At 30.3% G+C, this 20,179-nt stretch overlaps 1 protein-coding gene across 1 annotated transcript; it reads left to right on the plus strand.

The window, feature by feature from the left end:
* The first annotated feature begins 208 nt into the window (after window positions 1-208).
* On the plus strand, window positions 209-18,466 carry LOC136970115 (sedoheptulokinase-like). Its single transcript, XM_067264504.1, has 4 exons — window positions 209-843; window positions 16,417-16,592; window positions 16,659-16,856; window positions 16,927-18,466. Exons 1-4 carry the CDS (start codon window positions 230-232, stop codon window positions 17,328-17,330), a joined length of 1,392 nt encoding a protein of 463 aa, XP_067120605.1. The 5' UTR covers window positions 209-229; the 3' UTR covers window positions 17,331-18,466.
* The last annotated feature ends 1,713 nt before the right edge of the window (window positions 18,467-20,179 follow it).

Genomic DNA, 20,179 nt, shown 5'->3' on the forward strand with positions numbered 1-20,179 from the left:
TTATAATAAGGTGATTATATTTATAACAAATGTATATTTATTCGAGTTCTTCGTGCATTAATCATACCTTAAACACAACCAAGCCAAATTTCACCCCCAAAAATGAGGCATTAAACACAATTTTAGACGGACATAACGACTAAATTCGTGGAAAAATCGATACTAGATGGCAGCACTACTCACCTCTATAAATACGGGTGTAGCGGGTTGTGTCCGGCACTCATCAACCATGGCGAGGAGTTCTTTGGCTTTAGGGATCGATATAGGAACCACAACGGTTAAAGTGTGCTTGATTAACATAGAGAATGGAGAAAAATGCGAATCCTTGTCACGAGAAACCAAAGCCAGGATGCCAAGCGATTTAGGACACTTAGGAAGCGAACAAGACGTTCACAAAATCTGTACGGCCCTACAATTCTGCCTCTCTAGATTGCCAAAGGAGTCCCTATCACGTGTGGCCAAGATAGGAATTTCGGGACAAATGCACGGTTGCGTTTTGTGGAAACAAGATAGTGCATGGAAGCAAAATCATTTCGGTAGGTACGAGGTAGATGCAGTCAGCTGTTTGTACACTTGGCAGGATGCCAGATGTACCAGTTCCTTCCTGGCTTTGTTACCTGCACCAGAATCGCATTTGAGACTAAGCACGGGTCAAGGTTGCCCCACGTTATTTTGGCTATCGAAGAACAGGCCCGATGTCCTGGAGAAGTATGATAGAGCGGGTACCATACAAGATCTTGTAGTGACCATGCTTTGCGGATTGGATAAACCTGTCATGTCTGTACAGAATGCTGCCAGTTGGGGTTACTTTGACACCATCAGCGTAACATGGAACATAGAAATGTATGTATTTTTTATGCTAATTTTATAAAATAAATTCATAGAGTGCTTCTGGGTTACACGAGAACTCGCTACTCTACTCCTTAGACACTCGCTACTTCAAGGATAAAGTACAGTCGTACAAACAATAGAGAATAATAAAACAATGTAGATGTATACTTAAAGTTATTTATTAATCTGAAGTGATTTATGGGGGGATTTTAACACGTAATTTCATCTAAAAGCTCGCAAATTTTTTAGGATTTACAGTCATTTTTCAGGTGAGGGTTAAAAAACTGTTTAGACGTGTACGTGGACATATTCATTCATCTGGTCTTGAACACTGGGTGAATTTTTTTGAAGTTCAACATATAATTTCATCTAAAAAATCCGTTTTTAGAATTTCCAGTCGCATTTAAATTAAGGTGGTGTGAAGTTGGGCAACATCAGAAAAACGAGGTAACAATTATGCAAGAAGGATTTACCCATTTTGTACAACTTTCACACCTTTTTTAATTGTGTTCTACTTTTCAAAAACTCAATTAATTTAACTCGGTTATATTTAATTACAATTAGTAAGCTCTCAAAATAATTACAAAACTCTGGGTCATTACTCTTCTATTTTAAGAACTGCAGACAGATGCTAAGATCTGTTAAAAGATAGTAGCAAGTAATTATGTTTAGCAATATTTTAATGGTAAATTATAAAAAAAAATTATCTTAAAAAACCATCTAAAAATACATTTTAGCGCGTGTAGAAGGGAAGGGGTATGTGATTTGGAACCAAAATTTCGATAACTTAACACTTGTTTGAATGGTATGACCTACTTTTCTGGAGTAATCTAAAGGAGAAAAAAATTGAAAGGATGCAAGTAAATGGAATTTAAAAACTCTAGACGAATTTTTAGATGTTAATAAATTACTTCCTCTTCCTCTTGTCTGTAGTTTCATATTAGTTACATAATCGTAGTTAATTTTAGTTAAAAAAAAACTTACTTTCGTGCTGCCAGTGCGTGTTTTTGGACGAGTTTTTTTAATTATTATCTAAAAAAATCTATTTTATTTAATTGTTTTATTCAATACATTAATTATATTATAAATTTCTACACTTAAGATCAATAGAATTTTAAGAAGGGTGTGAAAATTGATGGCTTAATTAAGTAAGAAGCGCTATAAACTCTGTGTTAGTGTCGATTGTACGTTTTAGTAATTAGCCTGATGAAGAAATATTTATACGCTTGTACGGAAAAATTAATTAAATAATTATATTTTACTGTTATATGTAGTTTTACTTTCCTTAAAATTAAGGTTTATGACTTTCGAAATAGTGTCATAAATTAAGAAACTAAAACCTTGAAGTTATCACATATCACAGCATTTCTCTGGCATTATTTCATAGCTTTATTTACGTAATTTGTACATAAATGTGTACAGAATTACTAGAGACACTTTATTTTAAGATATCATGCGACTTTTCGAGCAGCCAGCTTGAGGAACCACCCCGAAAACCCATGACTTAACTGTGCTTTATCAAAATATAAGCCAACTTAATTCCACGTAACTGCAATAATATCGAATTTTATTGAGGATTTTCTTAAAAAGTCCTTTAATATAGACGTACACTATATAAAATTATTCATTAAAGTTTACATGAACACGTTATGTATCACGAGAATTGATTTTTTTAATAGAAAAGTTATATTTATTTGCTGTCAACAGGCTCTAGAACTAATGTATATTCAGTGCTAGTCTCCGACTTTAACATGTTTTCTTTGAAAATTTATAGTTTTTTTTAAATGAATATTTAATTAACCTTTTACTTTAAATGTGTTTAATATTATAATTTGAAGGCGTTAATCATAATCACTATTGAATGAAAGACTTTCTTTGTTAAAGAACCCACCAAGCAGTATAAACTAAGAAAATCGAGTTTTTTTCAAGATTTTCTAAAGAAAAAAATCTTGTAATTTATTTTAGAAAAATGGTATTTGGAATATTTACTGTTAAAAGGCTCTAAAGTTAACGCATATTCGAAGCTGTTTTTCAATCTAAAAATCCAACAAGTTGCGTAACTTTCTCAACAAAAACATTTAAAATTGCCTGTGGTGCCATCTGTTATGATATTTAAAAAACTTTTTATGTTATTAATTATTATAAAATGGCAAAAACCTTAATTTTGACGGTAGAGACGAGCTTTATAAAAAAAATTTGTAAATTCTAATAACCAGTAAAATCGTCATTAAGTCCGACCCTACTGGAGATACGACACACGACCCCTTTATCTCTTCACCCCCTCAACCTTTAACCACCAAAATTTAATAGCATGGCCCCCCCAATACACAAACCTCCCTGCAAAATTTCAGAAATTTTCGACAAAAAGCATTGGAGTTATTAAGCTTTAAAATGAGTGAACAAAATCGCGTTCCCACACACAAACACAATTTGGGGTTTTTCTGTATTGTATGGATACAATTTCGGCATTTCTCGACGAATTTTCTCGTGAATATAAACGTATGTTTTTTAGAAAATCTGTAAATTTTTTGGAAAATTTAATGATTTTTTTTTCAATTGAAATATGTTTAGAATTTTAATTTAACATCCTTAATCGCTCCTCAATACAATAATTCAATTATTGAAGTGGGGAAATGGTTTTAAATGATTGCACTCGATCGCGATTTTTTTGGTGTAATACACAACTTTCGTCTATACCCACAAACAATGGGTTTCATTACGTTCTCGTGTTACTATTGATGCATGTCTTATAGTAATATCGTTAGTTTCGGTGTATGTTTTTGGTATTAGATAACACTTTCCTCTTGAACATCCAAAAAATCACAATCTGTGCCAAAAATTATATTTAGTCTCGCTTCATTTTCTTTAATTTTCTAGTTATAGGTGCGGATTTTTGGCATCTTTCTAACTAAGCACGTGTATATTTTCTTTATATATATACTAAAATCCTAAAAAAAATTTAAAATTGAAGTGATTTTTTAGAGATTCCTCTTAATTGAAATGGATTTTTAGATGTTAAATTTCGTTAATAAGCTGCAGGAAACTGTGCGGAATTGGTTTTAATTAAGTACTTAATTAGTATTTTCCTGCATCTGTCTGTCTCTCACGTTGTACACTCGAAGTATTATCTGTGTTGATTGTGAATATTGTAGTATTTTTATTTATAATATACAGCGTGTGTAACAGACTGATAGTAATCAGTTGTAGTTTACGTAGTACTTTTATTTTCTTCTCAAAAGTGCTTAGTACAGTACTAATGTACTACTTACATTAGGCTGTATAATACTGTTTATATTGTATATAATATTAAAATTACGGTTTTAAATGTAGCCTATATTGTATACCGTATATGTATATTGTGTACCGTACTGTATACAGTATACAATGCATACTGTAACACACTATGTATTGTATTCTGAATATACTTAATAATACTGTACTGAATACTGACTGTATAGTACTTGTATCTTTTGTTTACAGTCCAATATAGTATATATTACTGCAGATTTTACAAAATCCTCAAAAACAAAAATCCTTAAAATTTTACTGTCTTAAAATATACAGCGTGATGAACAGACGAAAAGCAGTTATAGAATAATTTTCTTGTATAAATTAAACTTATCTTATTTATCGTTTTATTTCTTCTGAAATAGTATTGTATTGTACTATCTTTAGAAGACAGTATTGTACTACTGATATTGTTGATACTACACAAGACTGTTTTGTTGGTGTGGTTGATGCAACAGAGTAATGTACTATTAGTGCAAATAATATATTAATGCTGTTGTTTATGAAGCACAGTAATGTACTGTTGGTGTTGTTAACACAGCTCAGTAACTACTGACGTCACCAACATCAACATTACTGTTAGTACATTACTGTTAACACAGTAGTGTACTCAGTGGTGATATTCAGCGGGTTCGCACAGGTTCGGCCGAACCCGTTGTTAAAATTTTCAGTTTTCCGAACCTTGTTAAACAGACGGAACATTTCTCAGTGGGTTTGTTTTTTTTAAAAAAAATATATTAAAATATACGTATTATACTCTGTAATACTACTAAACTAGGGCCTTATACCCCGTTCGCACCGAGCATTTCAATCTAGATTGTGAGCAAGGTCGGGGACTATGTCTTGGTGCGATCTCTCTGGACCGTTTCAATCTCGACCGAAACGAGGTTTAATTGCGATCGATTCAAGAGAGTTCTTGAAAGTAGATCCAGTCATAAGAGATCCCAGAATGTCACGCGCGTGAGATAATATAAGATGGCTGTGGAACACGTGTCGGGCTATGGACAGCGAAAGAAAAAGGATGATGTATCTCGAGAGATGATGACATCTGTCTATTACGAGGAGTGCCATTTCGCGGTGAAGAATTTCTCTGCCTAAAAGAAAAAAGGTCGACAGCACTAAAATACTATTGTTACCTGGTCTTCTCCCAGGGCTCGTTACGTTCCAATTACGCCACTGATTGTTAGATATATCGCAAGAAAAGGTATTGTATTTATTTTTAGCTAAAACTTCCATTTCGTTTGTCGGTGATTGTCAGGGAAAAATTTTCTGCTAGCGAACCCCTTGTTAAATATTTCGAATATCACCACTGAGTGTACGCTGTTTTTGACGAAATACAATACGACATTACATTGTTGATTCAACACAATAAGATACTATACTGTTACTTAAAAAACACCATTTTGAAAGCACTTTTAATAGAATTTGTCTGAAAAGCCTTCTGTTTTTGGTCATGATTGAACTAAAAACATGAGTTTCGTGTGCAGACTCCACAATCGATTTGGCTCTCCACCTCTAGAGACCATAGCAAAGTCATTCGTGTTCGTTGATCCAAACAGAACCGACCTTAGTTTTAATTGGTTTGGACATTACAACAGGGAAAAAAACACTATAATAAAATAGCTCTCTAAGAAATCAAATAATATTTTTAGATATTGACTCTAAATTATATTTAAATTGTATAAGTAATAACAGATTAAATTTAAAAATGCACATATTTAAATTATTTGGCATTAAAATTTATAAATTCGAGGCGTCGCTGTTGTCGTGCTTAATGATTTTCGAAAATGGCGCTCTCCACGAAGAAACAAAATGCCTGACGGGAAAGTGTAAAAAGTTCAATTAATTTTATTATTTTTAAGCCGTAGTGTATGTATATATATATATATATAAATTAATATAAATTAAAATAAGTTTTCAAAAGAATTTAAATTGAATTCTCTCTAAAAATTTCCAAAAACGAGTTGCTTAACTTTCCTGGCAACATTTAAAACTGCGTGTGGCGCCATCTGTTACTATATTTTACCAAAAAATAAAACAAAATTCCAAAAAATTAAAAAATATTTTAAAAGATTGAATTTTAGTTTAAAAATTTAATAGTTTTAAAAATCAATTTTGAATTTTGAAAACAGAAAAAAAAGACCAAGTTCTTTCAAGCTCTTCGTCACATTTAGATATCAATTGACGTTTCTATCAAGAAATACATAAAAAATAAAATATTAAAAATACATTAATAACAATTGAAGAACCTTTCATCTCGGAAGCTGTCAAAATGTCCGAAATTTCAGATATTTTTTTGAAAGTTAATGGAAAAAAGTTTTTAAAAAATCGAGTGTTTGCTGTCATGATATTGACTCCTCTTCTGTATATTTGATTAATGAAAACAGACATTCGAACAGACGTATTATCTCGTGTGTTTCTCCCTTTTTTTCTTGAAGATACTGAAAAAAATAAAGATTAAATGATTCGATACGACTTTTTAATAAAACGTATTGGAAAAAAATGCACCAGCATCTTTATATATCGACACATTTATATAATAAATATCTCTATAGCAAAGCGTGTATATAAAATCGGTAGCGTTATACAGGAGACTTTTTCCCCCTGTATAACGCTGTTGATTTTTCACAGAAATTTCAATCATTTTCATGAAAATTGCTAGCGAAATGCATTGATTCTAGTGTCTTCTTAGACAGCATTCGATTGCCACAAAAATGGAACGTGTAGTTATCGATACGAAACAATTTAATGGGTTCGTCGAATAAATTTCGTCGAGAGTGATGACTTTTTAACATCATTAGATGATTCTGTTAAACCAGGAAGATTTAAAAAGGTGGAACCACATTTTTTCCCTCATGTCTTACTAAATTATCAGATAATAATATGTAATTACTACGTCAAAATGCTTGGAAAAGAAGGACCATTGTCAAATTTAGAGGGAGATCTTGAAATTATCATACTTTGTAATCTTTTATTTCAAGTCTCTCGAGTTTGGAGCGAATTCTAATCTGAATAATTTAATTTTATTATTAATGTAGACGTATATAACTCATATGAGATCAAACTGATGGATCATGTAGCTTTTTAACCTACTCTTATAAAGGAACTGTATTGTTTCGTAATTTATTGAATTTTATAATAATTTTTCATTGTTTAAAGCTGATTCATCAGTTTAAGGCAATACACATTAAGAGGTTATGGAGTAGGGAATATTGTAGGGTAGTAGTGGAGTAGATATGTAAAGAGGTGTGGAGTAGATATGTAAGGCAGTAGAGGCTAAGATTTATGTAGTAGGAGGTGTAAAAGGTGTGGATACTGAAATGTAGGCAATAAGGAGCGTTTAAGGCAGTACGATGCTGAGAATTATGAACAGGAAGTGCACAAGGAAAATATTATAACCTGCAGAATAGAAAATGTGCAAGGGACTAGATATTAGGAGATATGGAATAAGAAGAATAAGGTAATGAATAATGTTTACTGTATGTATAATAGGAAATACAAATACAAGAGTTGTAACGAAACAGAAGTGTAAGTTACTAGTTCTAAATTAAATTATACTTGTATGCTTCTACATATTTAATATTTATAAATGATTGATATTATTTAGATTATTTTATCGTTTATTTTTCTAAAATTAATTTATGTATATGTATATTTTCTCTCAAGAAGCGTAGAAAAGTCATAGAAGTACCAAATTATCTCCCCTTCTTTAACGAGTAAATAAAGCTGTAAATTTATTATTTTAACGTTTTTGAATAAATTAGTGTTGTTAAATAGCATTTAATTATTAATTAAATTTAAAAACACTGCAAAAACGGTTTTTTTGGAGGGTTATGTAGTTTCGTTTGGCAGTGAAGCCTATCAGCCTCTGAAGGATAATTTCTTGATCATAATAATTAAACTAGAAATTTCCTTCAAAGAAGAATGTTATCACGATTTACTCGTGTTTTCATTTTAAAAGAAGGATTTAATTTGGAAAAATTATCCAAATAAAATTAGGAATTTTTTGTTATTAGATAGCGAATAATGAAGTAGCTTCTTTTATTGTTTATTTAGGATTTAAGAAGATAATGAATATATTTAAATATCAAAACGAAAGAAATTTAATTGAGTTGTTAATATTTTCTCTGATTTAAATAAAAAAAATTCAACCATTAATTAATTCTTTTGAAATAATTACGTGTTAGTTTCGATTATAGTTAAGTTATTTATATATATATATTTTTTTTGTATAAGAAAATACATTTAATTATGCAGAAATTTTTAGAATGAATTTTCTATAATTTTGTTAAATTTTTAGATAAAAATCAACGCTGAAAAAATTAGAAAAAATCGTAGAAAGAATTAAAGAGACTTCTCGAAACTTTTAACTTTTGGAAGGAATTTTGTTTATAAAATTTCTAACTTCCCCTCCCCCTTCTGATCTTCGTTTTACTGACCCTCATCTCAATCAAAATGCAGAGAAAAATCATTTGCATCATTAAGTCTGTAAAGTGTTATTAGATATTAAATTACAGTCGTAAGCAGGATTTATTCACATTCCCCCCCCCCTGATTTAAACACGATTTTAATGTTTCCTAAAGTATTTCTTTGAATATATATTCCACCTATTAAAATTTTATGAGGCATGAAATATATTCAGCTTCTAGTTCTTGTAGGAATTTTAATGTTTAACTCACTATTTTTCTTAAATTCTTGCATCAATCGACATATCAGTACTTAAAATTGTAAGGAAATAATTGGAAAAAGTTGTTTTAATTCATGTTTAAGTCAGATATTTTTTATGTTCTGTATATTGGTGTTTATTTAGAAGTTTAGCCTTTTAATTTATTAGACTTCGTATTTATAGCATCAAGATAAGCTTTAAATTCAATTAATTTCCTTAAACTAAGCTTTAAATTCAACCAATCGACGTCAAGAAAAGCGTTAAATTCAACCAATCATCGTTAGATAAAGAATTGTTTAAATTTGAAGTTTAGCTTAACGCTAATTTGTTCAATTTGAACTTTATTTAACAACAATTGATTGAATTTGAAATATACTTAACAATGAATAGATGAACTTGAAGCTTAGTTTAAATTTTAAATTTAACCAATCCTCGTTAAGCTAAGCTTTAAATTTAATTAATTCTAGTCATCTAATTGGTTACATTTGAATTTTAAGCAATATTTTAAATTCAACTACCCATTGTAAAGTAAAATAAATTCAGCCAATCATCGATAAATAAATTTGAAATTCAACTGATCATCGTTAAGTAAACTTCAAATTTAGCCAATCAGCATTAAAACAAGCTTTTAAACTAGCCTTTAGTCAGTTATTTATCTCTTTTTTTAGATTTTATTTTGTGCCATTAAATCATCTAGATTCATTTTTATTTGCATTAACTCGTGCTACTGATGCGAAAAGCTGAATTTTATATTTTTAGTACTTTGTAGGCAAAGAAATTAAAAAAAAAAAAAATATTTAAATAATTTAATATTTAAATGTTTACGCGATTAATGTGTTGCCGAGGAATGTGTAAAGTTAATTAAAGCTTAAAACATTAATTACATCTTAATTACTACGCAGAAAATTAAGATAAAAGCAGCTGTTCTATGCTGCATATCTTAATGGAAAAAATGTAATTTGTTACACGAAATGGCATTTACTTCATTTTTTCATTAAACAAATTAATCGTAATTATTTATTAATGTTTTAAGATCTAATTTTCATGCTGTAAACTTTATTTCTAATTCAATTGTCTTCATATTTAACGCATTTGTAATGTGTTTTATTTATAAATTTAAATACATTCTATCGTGCTTTTAAAGCAACGAATTATCTGAAAACATCGGTAAAGTCATAGAATTTGTCCTAAATTAACAAAATTTTCAATTTAAAAAGAAAAACTTGAAGAATTTTACTTGATAATAGTATAGCCTATAGAAATATAGGCAGTCCTTTGCGATATACGTAGTGTATCATGTTAGAAAAATTTCAACGTAATATATTATTTTAACAGTGATTGATTGAAGTAATAGAAATCGTACGTTGTAAGCGTATCTTTCTTTAACCAATCTTTGTTAAATAAACTTTAAGTGTTAGCCGATTATCGTTGAGTAAGCTTGAAATATTAACCAATTACCATTAAATACGCTTTAAATTCAACTAATCGTCGTTAAGATATACTACAGATTCAGCCAATTATAGTTAGAATAATTTCGAATCAAAATTAATTTATTTTTTAACAGTTTAAACAGTAAATATCTTTAATTTATAAAAGCTGAGACATATTTTTTTTTTTTCATTTTGTAACAACAAATTAAAAGTAAATAAGGTCGTCTGTTTCACAGTTGATTACTATTGACGTTGCTCCTGCAAAGATCTTGTTTTCTTTCTATTCTATAATCTTTATGAACAATTAGTTCACTTTGTGTTCATCGTTATCCTTTAATAACGTTCAAGAGGAAGGCAATTTGTAAAGATGATTGCCAACATTCCAAAGGACATGTTAAAAACAGCTGTGCAGAACACAATATCCTTCCTTGATTGACTATTAGCGTAGACGTGCAGCTATAATTGTTAATAAAGATTTCTTAGTTGAAAAAATATCTTTTTTTCCCATAAAATTAGCCACTTCTTTCGTACTAAAGGGGTAAGGTCAAAAAGTTTATAGCTTTTTGTACGACTCGTACTTATGGAATGTACAGTACAATTGTTTCAAATAAGCGAAAGGCAATGGTAACAAAACTACTGAGTTTAATTATAACTATTAATTATGTACAACGACTAGGCAGCCATCTTTCTTCTTCTTCTTGAAAAAAAACAACTAGTGCTCCCTGCTTTTTTTTTCTCTCGCCTCCTCGCGGGATTTTTCTCTAAAAACTTCTTACACTTTTTACTCTCTACTAGTAATTTATGCGTTCAGATTTTTAAAGGAATAATTACGTTTTTTCTTTAAGAAAATTTAAGATTGCAGTACACCCTAAAGCCGGGTACACACGTATCGGTATACCTTCCAGGTATACTTTCCAAGTATACCTTAACAGGCACGTGTGTCCGATACACCTGAACGTGCAGATGACAGAAATGCCATTTTTTTCACTCACACGTTTAGGTATACCTGCTAGATATACCGGTACGTGTGTACCCGGCTTAAGGAACATTCCATGTTATTTCTTTCAAGGAGCCTTTCCTCTAAAAGACATTCTACATTTTTTCTTCTAAGAAACAATCCAATAGCTACTAATCATATGGAGTCTTAATCATCTCGCGTGCCAATAAAAGCAACGAAACCAATCAATATATCATCATCACGTAAATTTTTACAAGAAACCTTCTTTATTAACGTTATCTATTAAAATTACGTAACAAAAACAAAAAAAGCCCAAAATACTACAAAGAAAACCCCCAAAAAATGAAATTAAATGATCCATACCAGTGTTAAGTAAGAGTACAGTACATTCCTCTGTATACGTGCATAGAAAATACTGTCATTGTCAAGGTAACCATTAACTCAGTATTGCTTCAGGAGACTTAAACCTCTTATCAATTTAAATTGAAGTAATGGTGACATTTTTTGTAAATCTAATCAAGTTAAGGGATACTTTTATCCGTTAAATTGTCGTTAATAGTGTTTTTTAAGATAGATTTGAGATTTCTTAACAACACTGACACGTGTTTCTGTAAGGAACGGCGCTTTTATAACAGCCTCGGGATGTTATAAAATGTAAAAAAAAAAAAAAAAAAAATCCATTTCCTTCCACAGCAGCTTTGTGTCTGACAAATCCGGTGTCGTAATTTATTTTTTGAATTTTCTTCCTGTCTTGGAAGGATCGGATTTTATAGAATTCAATCGATCCTGCGCTCACATTCGGCTTATATAACAATAACTTTTCTTATTGAATCGTGATTTTTGATGGTTCATATGATTTATATTTTAGTTTATGTTTATTCGAGGTTAAAATATTTATTTAATAAATATTTGGAAACAATTTAAATGCGGGTTCGGTCCCAAATTTGCTTCCGCATCTTGTTTGATAAATGTTTTAGTCCCGAATATCACGAGTTGCATCAAATCAATCGTTCGGTGATCGGAACCCACGACTTAAAACTTTGCGCGAATAAATCGTGGATTCGATCGTAAACGTGGGGAACGAACCCGTGATTTTAATTAATGCATAATTGGATCGTAATTTGATCTTAATCCTCGACTGGTTTAATGACTGATATTAATGATTTTAAATTCGAATTTTTAGCAATAATCTGTACGCTTGAATTCCATTTATTCTTTTATTTTTATGCTTTTTCTATTGAATTATCTGTAATTTTCCTAACAAAATCTTTATCCAAATACAGTTAGATCGGTGGAATGGCAGCAGAATAAAATAACATATTTATCGATTGCATTATTGAGTTGTTCGATCGTTTATCTACAAATAATTTATATTCTCGAGTTTAATCTGTTTAAAGTCAACAAATCTTGCTATTTTCCCTTCAATTTATGTAAAAAATTATAACAAATCCTGAATTAATTCATTCGTTTCAGCGCATCTTTGAACTTTATCCCCGTTTCTTGCTACTGGTAGAAGAAACACAACGATTCAAACAATATGAAGGAACAGAAGGAGCAAAGAGAAATTATGATTTTTTTTCCCTCCTGTCATTTATTGATTTTCTTTAATATATTTTCTTAACCTGTAATAAATTCTCTTATTGTTGTATGTTTTCTTATGTCTATATGTATTTGTACAGTACGTGTTTATAGTGTGTATTAGTGCGTGTGTGTCCTGTATATTTTATGTACTTCTGTGAATTTCTGTGCGTCCGTGTGTTTAGGTGTATTTATGTGTTAGGCGTTTGTTTGAATATTCACTGAGTTTCAATGTGTTTGTATGTATGCTTGCTTGTGTTTATGCGTAAGTTTTAATGTTTAATGTGTCTCTACGTATTTATGTGTATGTTTAGGTGTGTGTACATCTTTGTTTGAATGTAACTCCTATATTTTATATGAACAAAAATACGTTAATATATAAAAAATTCAAAAAATTACAAGTTATTTTTATCGCACATAATTGATCTCACTTTAGAAGAGATCGATTAAACAATTGCTGTTAGATTCCACTTAATTTTTCATTTTTTCTCGAAGAATGCCAATAAAATTCAAATCAAATTACCGAAAATAATTATTCTAGACCAAAAAATTGCTCAAGAATAGCAATTAAATTATAGAAAAAAAAAACTAATTATTAAACTATTTTTCAACGTGTAGTTTACGAACTACATTTTGATCTGCATCTCAATGTTTTACTATGCTAAAGGATGAGAGGTTGAGAAATGTTCGTAATCGTTTCTTTTTATTTCGAGAAAAAAGTTTTAAAACTTAGTTAAGATAAAAATGATAATTTATGATTATTAAGATAATTAAAAATTAAAATTATTTACTACATAATCTTAATAAATCTGTCATAAAAATTAATTTAAATCACTTTTACGATACGTCTATAAAAATGCTGTTAAATTAAATCATTAAAATGATTTATAAGTAATTTTATTCTAAAATAATTTTTAAAGTAATTTATATAGAGTAATGAAAGAGTTTTGGAAAAATACTTTATGAAATTTTTAACATTTTTTCCCTTGAGAAAACTTCCTCTTCAGCATCTTTTCGTGATGGATAATGATGCATCTTTATCTAAAGATGCTGACAAATTCAAGAAAAATATGTATTTTATTCGAATAAATCTTGTAGACTATTTATTCTATAATTAAACATTTAGAAAAAAAATTTATATATTTTTTTTATAAGATCTTGACGAAAATACAAAATTTTATGTTTTATCGCTTAACTTCCTTCTTTCGTCGCTTTGTGTTTATTAAATGTACGCGTCGCGACGTCGCGGCGCAACTTAATATCCTTTAAACTGGTTTCTTCCATCACATTTTGATGAAATGTTGTGGAAGAAACCAAAAATAGTTCATTTAACGTTACAAATAACACTATTTTGGCGTATTTTTTTCCAAAATCGATAATTCGTGAGAGATATTGGCCTTCGCGACTTGGCGTGAGCTAACTTTTATTAATTCATAAATCGGAATAAATGAATATTTTAAAAAATTATTATAATAAAACGAGTGCTACCGGTCAAAAATTTAGTTTCTATTAATATTTTCGGTCTTGCTTTAGGCGGCGTTATGTATTTTTGTTCAACAGTTACGCCACGCCCCGGCGCGTCGCGTCGCGTCGCGTCGCCTACTCATTTAAACAGCCCTTCTATCGTTTTAAAACAGCTAAAAATTGAAGAAACAATTAAAACATTCTCTTACTGTTAAAACTAAACTAATTTTGCTTAAAGTAATTAGCTACGATTTATAATTCAAGTGATGTATAGAGTTATGGACAGACTAATTGCTAACGTAATGATTAAATATCGTACACATTTGTGACATAGTAAATGATAACGGGGTAATAATTCATGATATAGAAGACAGATATAATCTTCCTTCAGTATGAAATTCCGGATGTTTGATGCAGGAATTGCATATGTCTCCGTTGCAAAGGTTAATCTCACTTTTATCATGTAAGGGGCTGGTGTATAAAGTATGTCTACAAGAAATTGATAAGATACAGTAACACGGAGTGACGTTATTGGCAATAAAACTCAGCCTGTAGATAATCAACTCGTAAATGTCGACGTTATCTTCGTTCTTTCAGGTGATCTTCTCCTTAACTGACCTTTAACTTTGATCTTTTTTCTTTTCTTTTTATTCTAGAATATGTTCTAGATTAATCTTTTTGTGCGTATAAACGTTAACAGAAATGCTTAAAATATTACATAAATATATTACAGAAAATTGTAGAAAGGACTTTTCTAGAATAAACTCCAGAGATGTTTAGGAAATGTTACGTTAAAATTTATTCTAAAAATGGTTATAATAGAATAAACATTAGAAAAATCATTTTTAAAGTAAACCATACTGAAGAAATTCTGAAATATACTGTATATATATAAGGTACTAGAAATTCTGTAATAAATTAATCTGTAGAAAATATGTTCCAGAATAAAATTTAAAAAGTTATTAAAGTGTTGAAAACACTAGAAATGTTACACAAATAAACTTTTCTTAAACATTCTACATCTCTAAACTATAGATTAAATTGTAAAAAAAATGAATTTTGGAATTTTATAGTAGACTTTTTCTAGATATAACTGTCTACATATAGAAAAACTCAATATTCTTTATCTAAAAAGTTTTCTAGAATTAAATTCTAAATTATAGAATATATTCTTAGCGTACAGAATATAAAAATAGATTGTATATCAAAAATTCTAGAATGTGCTAGAATTCATAAAATCTAGAAAAAATTTCTAGACAAAACAATATAAAAATTTTTCTAGAATATTCTAGAATTCATAAATTCTGGAAATAATTTCTAGGTAAAAAAATGTGAAAATTCGTAATTTTCTCACGCAACTCCGACATAAATTTATTTTAAAATTCGTAAGAAATTTCTGAATTTTTTCACAATTTACATCAAAAAAAAGTCTTCTGAAGGGGAAATTCTCATTCTATTTTTGCAAATTTGAATATCTATAACAGTTATCGAATTCATTCCCAATTCTATTTTTACAGCGTTCTATTAGTTACAACGTAACTTTAGGCAGACGCCCAAAGCAAAATGTATGAATCAATTTATTTTATAAAAATACAGGAAAATATTTTAAAAATAACAGAAATAAGTTGCTTTTTTAAGAAGAATTCGATTAGTTCTTATCTACAGAATGCAGCCCTTCTAACAAATAAGTAATACTTCTGAAGGAGCATCTAGCACTTATAAATAAAAGAGAGAAAAAAAAAAATCAATTTACGTGGTTTATTTCTAAGAATTTTGTAACTTGTTTAGATTTTTCCGTATGTTTAAATACAGAATTTAAAATTTCTACGTTAATTCTCTCAGATATCGATCCAAAGTTGCTTCTATCTACAATCGAAATTGTTAACTTGTCATGTGTTTAATTTGATCAATTGAGAGAAAAATACAGTAATTTATTAGAAAATTAATTTTAAATTATTAAATAATAAATAAGCATTAAATTAATTATAAAAAATGTTAAAAATTAGCATGAAAATGCGTTAATTGAGGAGTATTCAGCTCGTTCTTTACAAGAAAACACTTCACTCCTCGTCTTCTATATAAATATTTTTAGTAAAAATAAATAATTTCTAGAATATTTACATTAGCAAATGTATTTTTAAAGGATGAATAATTTAATAAACTTTCTAAAAGAAAACATTAAAAAACCTTTTTTATTCTAGATTAAAAGATGCTGGATTCCCTATTGACTTGCTACCTGATGTGGTAGATGCTGGTCAATTAGCTGGTCAAACCACATCGTGTTGGTATGGCATACCACAAGGTACACCCGTGTTTGCAGCCTGGGGTGATCTTCAGAGTTCTGTAGTGTGTAGCATGGCTAACGAAACTGATGCAGGTATGAGAAACACGAACCTTCATGTGTAAGTATGTAACTAAAATAACCCGATCTGTTCTGTTTCAGTGTTGAATATCAGCACATCCGCTCAGCTGTCTTTCATCAAACCAGAAGATTTCCAACCCACTTTGAGCCAATCTTCATCCGCAATCGAGTACTTTCCATATTTTAATGGTCGCTACTTAGCTGTTGCTGCATCCCTTAATGGTGGCAACGTGTTGGCCGTGTTCGTTAGAATGTTACAGCAATGGACACACGAATTAGGTAAGTGTTCCTTCAACAAATTATTAAGAAAATAACTGATTTTAACACCAAAATCTACTGATTTTTACAGGATTGGGGGTGCCAGAAAGTAAAATCTGGGAGCGGATACAAGACACTGCTATCGATGATGCTAATGCCGAGTCAGAAATGGTCATAGTACCAACCCTGTTTGGTGAAAGGCACCTACCAGAAGATAGGGCTTTAGTATCACACATAGATCCTCTTTGTTTAACATTAGGCAAGGTATCTAGAGCACTTTGTAAGGGTGTTGTAAGGAATTTACATTCCATGATGTCTAAGGAGGAGCTTGTAGAAGCGGGTATCGAAAGAATCGTGTGTAATGGTATGGCACTTATTAAGAATTCCGTCCTTAGAAGAGAGGTGGAATCACACTACAGCCTACCCGTTGAATATAAGAATGATGCGGATGCTGCTTACGGTACTGCTTTAGCAACACTAAAATTCTGTAGCTAATTCGCGAATTTAATTTTACAGTGGCATTTACGCGTCGCCACTTCATTATACTATACATTGCACAATATAATTTAGTGAAGATTAGTCATGTGTAAGATCCTATAGGAGTTGTTCTCGATACTGTCTACCTTATACGTTTTATATGAACTCGTATATCGATATGTAACTTATTTTTTATTGAAAACTATTAAAAAATATTCTAAAATTAATACATCTGTGATAATTGTATTGTTAAATGCAATTAAACGATAATTAAGTCTTGAATTAGAAACATCTGTTTCTATACAACTATTGTTTCTCATTAAACAGATGTTAAAGGTCGTTACGTGTTGTTATATTGAATTACTGTACATGAGTGAGTTCTCTACAGGGGAGCGCTTAGATGACTGTAAATACAGACAAATTAATTAATTTTTAATTGTTATACGATAGCTTATATGTTAAGAACGTGTTTCTAGTGTTTCCACGTACACGTAGTAATACGTTTCTTGTATCTGTACTGATGATTTGTACACATAGAAGAGTGTTTCTAATATCTGATAACAGTTTACACACGTGTGTGCACGTACTAAACACGTATTTGATCCTGTGTACGTGTCATAGAACTTGTTCACTTGAAAAGATGTCAGTTTACACACTCAGAGCTTCTACGCTAACAAATTGCCATAAGCACTATAAACATGCACTTGATTATAAGCAAGTTTCTTGTAATAGTAGAATAAGTACTAAAAGCATACTTTTGCATGAATAAATCATTAGTACAAGCGGTAGAAACATAATTCTAAGTGAGCAAGCCAATCAGTGCTGTGTAAAAATGACTTTTGAGGTAGAGCGTGAAGGACAGACATAGATAAATGTCAGGAAATGCTTCAAATTATGAAATCCATCTCGTATATTTTTCTTTAACATCAGTTTTAATGCAACGAATTAATATTTATTATGTAAATTTTTTAGAAGATCCTTCTAAAATGTTCTGTAAATTTATTGTAAAGGTACTTGGAAAGAATTAAAGAACTATACACGAATATTTGCAAGTGAATTTGACATAGATGTGAAGTGGGTTATGAATGATGACAAAGCTGAAATTGTTTGTCATTTTTGTTGATGATGCCATTAATAAATAACACTTAACATCATTCTCGTGAATGAAAAATTGCTTTTCTTCATTGTTATCAACACTTATAATTGATTTGTCACGATTCCTTTTGTTTTCCCTACATTGATTAATGATCACACTTGGAACTCAAATTACTAAATTTGTACGTAATAAATTGCAATTTCTTATTATGATTATTATTTTTTAAATTAAAAATGATTTATTATAATTGTTTTCATATATTTTTAGTCGTTTTTCTGTATTTTATTCTGTTATAAAATATTTGTGTCGCCGAACGCTATTATTGGCTGAAAGTACGAGGAAAGTACAGTAGAGAGTCGTTAATCGGAACCCCGGTAATCGGAACGATTTTTAGTCGGACTGTGTCGTGCTGAATCGAACGTTTTTGATACTAGATTTACTTCTAAAGTATAATTTTCATGTTTTTATATTCTTCAATATATTTATTTTGTTTGTACAAAATAAATAAATAATTTTTAACGATACGATAGCCTCGATTATTATTATAAAAATTTTCGTTAGGCTTAAAATCGACGAAAATTCAACACGAAGCGACACGCAACGGAGAAAAAATTTCAACATCGGATAGGTTAAAATATTTTTTCGTACATAATCGGTAATCCGAACAAATCCCTAATCTGAACAACCCCAGTCCCCAATTGATTCCGATTAACGACTTTCTACTGTACTGTACGTCACTATTAAAATCAATGTCGCCATCTGTTGAGAGATTCAGGAACTAAAATATTTCAAAAATTTAAAATAATTTATAAATTTGTATAGTGTAAAAGGTACGACATTTCATTCAGACACAATAGAAAATATAAACCAATCGTAAAAACGAGGTGTCGTAAAGCGAGTGTCAAATATATACTGATTAATAAGAGTATAAAGCATCAAAGTACTATTGCTCACGCGACAAGATGATCCCCCATATAACGAATCATGTACAGCTAAAGTTATTGCAAATTTCTGAGTTATAGAGTGCTCTGAGAGCTTCAGCAAAACGTTATTGCTCAAACATGAATGAACAGGAGAAACACGTACACAAAATTGGTAAGTTAACAACACGAAAACACTTGAACCACACTTAAGACCACTGTAGAAACGTCACATTAACCATGAATAACCACTACTTCTGATGAATTGACGTCCATCAATGGCCGAGTGGATAAAATTACTGAACAGTGGGCTGGCCACGCGGAGTTTTCGGGGTTTTTCTTCACATTTATAACACCTAAATAGGGCCAGTTTTGCATAGAAAATCCTCCCGGGTGGGACCACCTTGGCATATCGCTCATATGTCGCTTTGCAATAAACAAATAAAACAAAACTGATGAATTGATTGATGTCAGAATTGTCCAGAACTTGCATAATAGAGCGGATCCCTTCTTTACTTCTTAGCGGGCCCATTTAGACACCGGTTTTTGAACAAATGAAATACATAGAATGTTTCTTTATTTAAAGCGCAGTCTTAAAGATTTTATTTTTTGTTAGTGAAAAAATAGCATCAGTTTTATAGAGGTAGGAACCATAAGAACCCCAAATTTTCTCCAGACCAGGCAAAAATCCCCAGCTTCCCTCTTCTCGATGGCCCTGATTCATAAATGGGAACAAATTTTCTTATATGCAAACTTGATTCTCAATAGGGTCGGTATTTTTAAAATTTTTCACTCTTTCCATCTCGCAACACCAAGAGCATCTTTTAATTATGTTCATCGTGGGTTTGCCT

Source organism: Centruroides vittatus, unplaced genomic scaffold (assembly GCF_030686945.1).
Source record: "Centruroides vittatus isolate TY-2023 unplaced genomic scaffold, ASM3068694v2 contig_19, whole genome shotgun sequence".
Lineage (NCBI taxonomy): Eukaryota > Metazoa > Arthropoda > Arachnida > Scorpiones > Buthidae > Centruroides > Centruroides vittatus.

Coding starts and splice junctions, on each gene's coding strand:
- LOC136970115 (XM_067264504.1), top strand. CDS start 230: ATGGCGAGGAGTTCTTTGGCTTTAGGGATCGATATAGGAACCACAACG. Junction 844..16,416: donor GTAACATGGAACATAGAAAT/GTATGTATTTTT, acceptor TTTTTATTCTAG/ATTAAAAGATGCTGGATTCC. Junction 16,593..16,658: donor GGCTAACGAAACTGATGCAG/GTATGAGAAACA, acceptor GTTCTGTTTCAG/TGTTGAATATCAGCACATCC.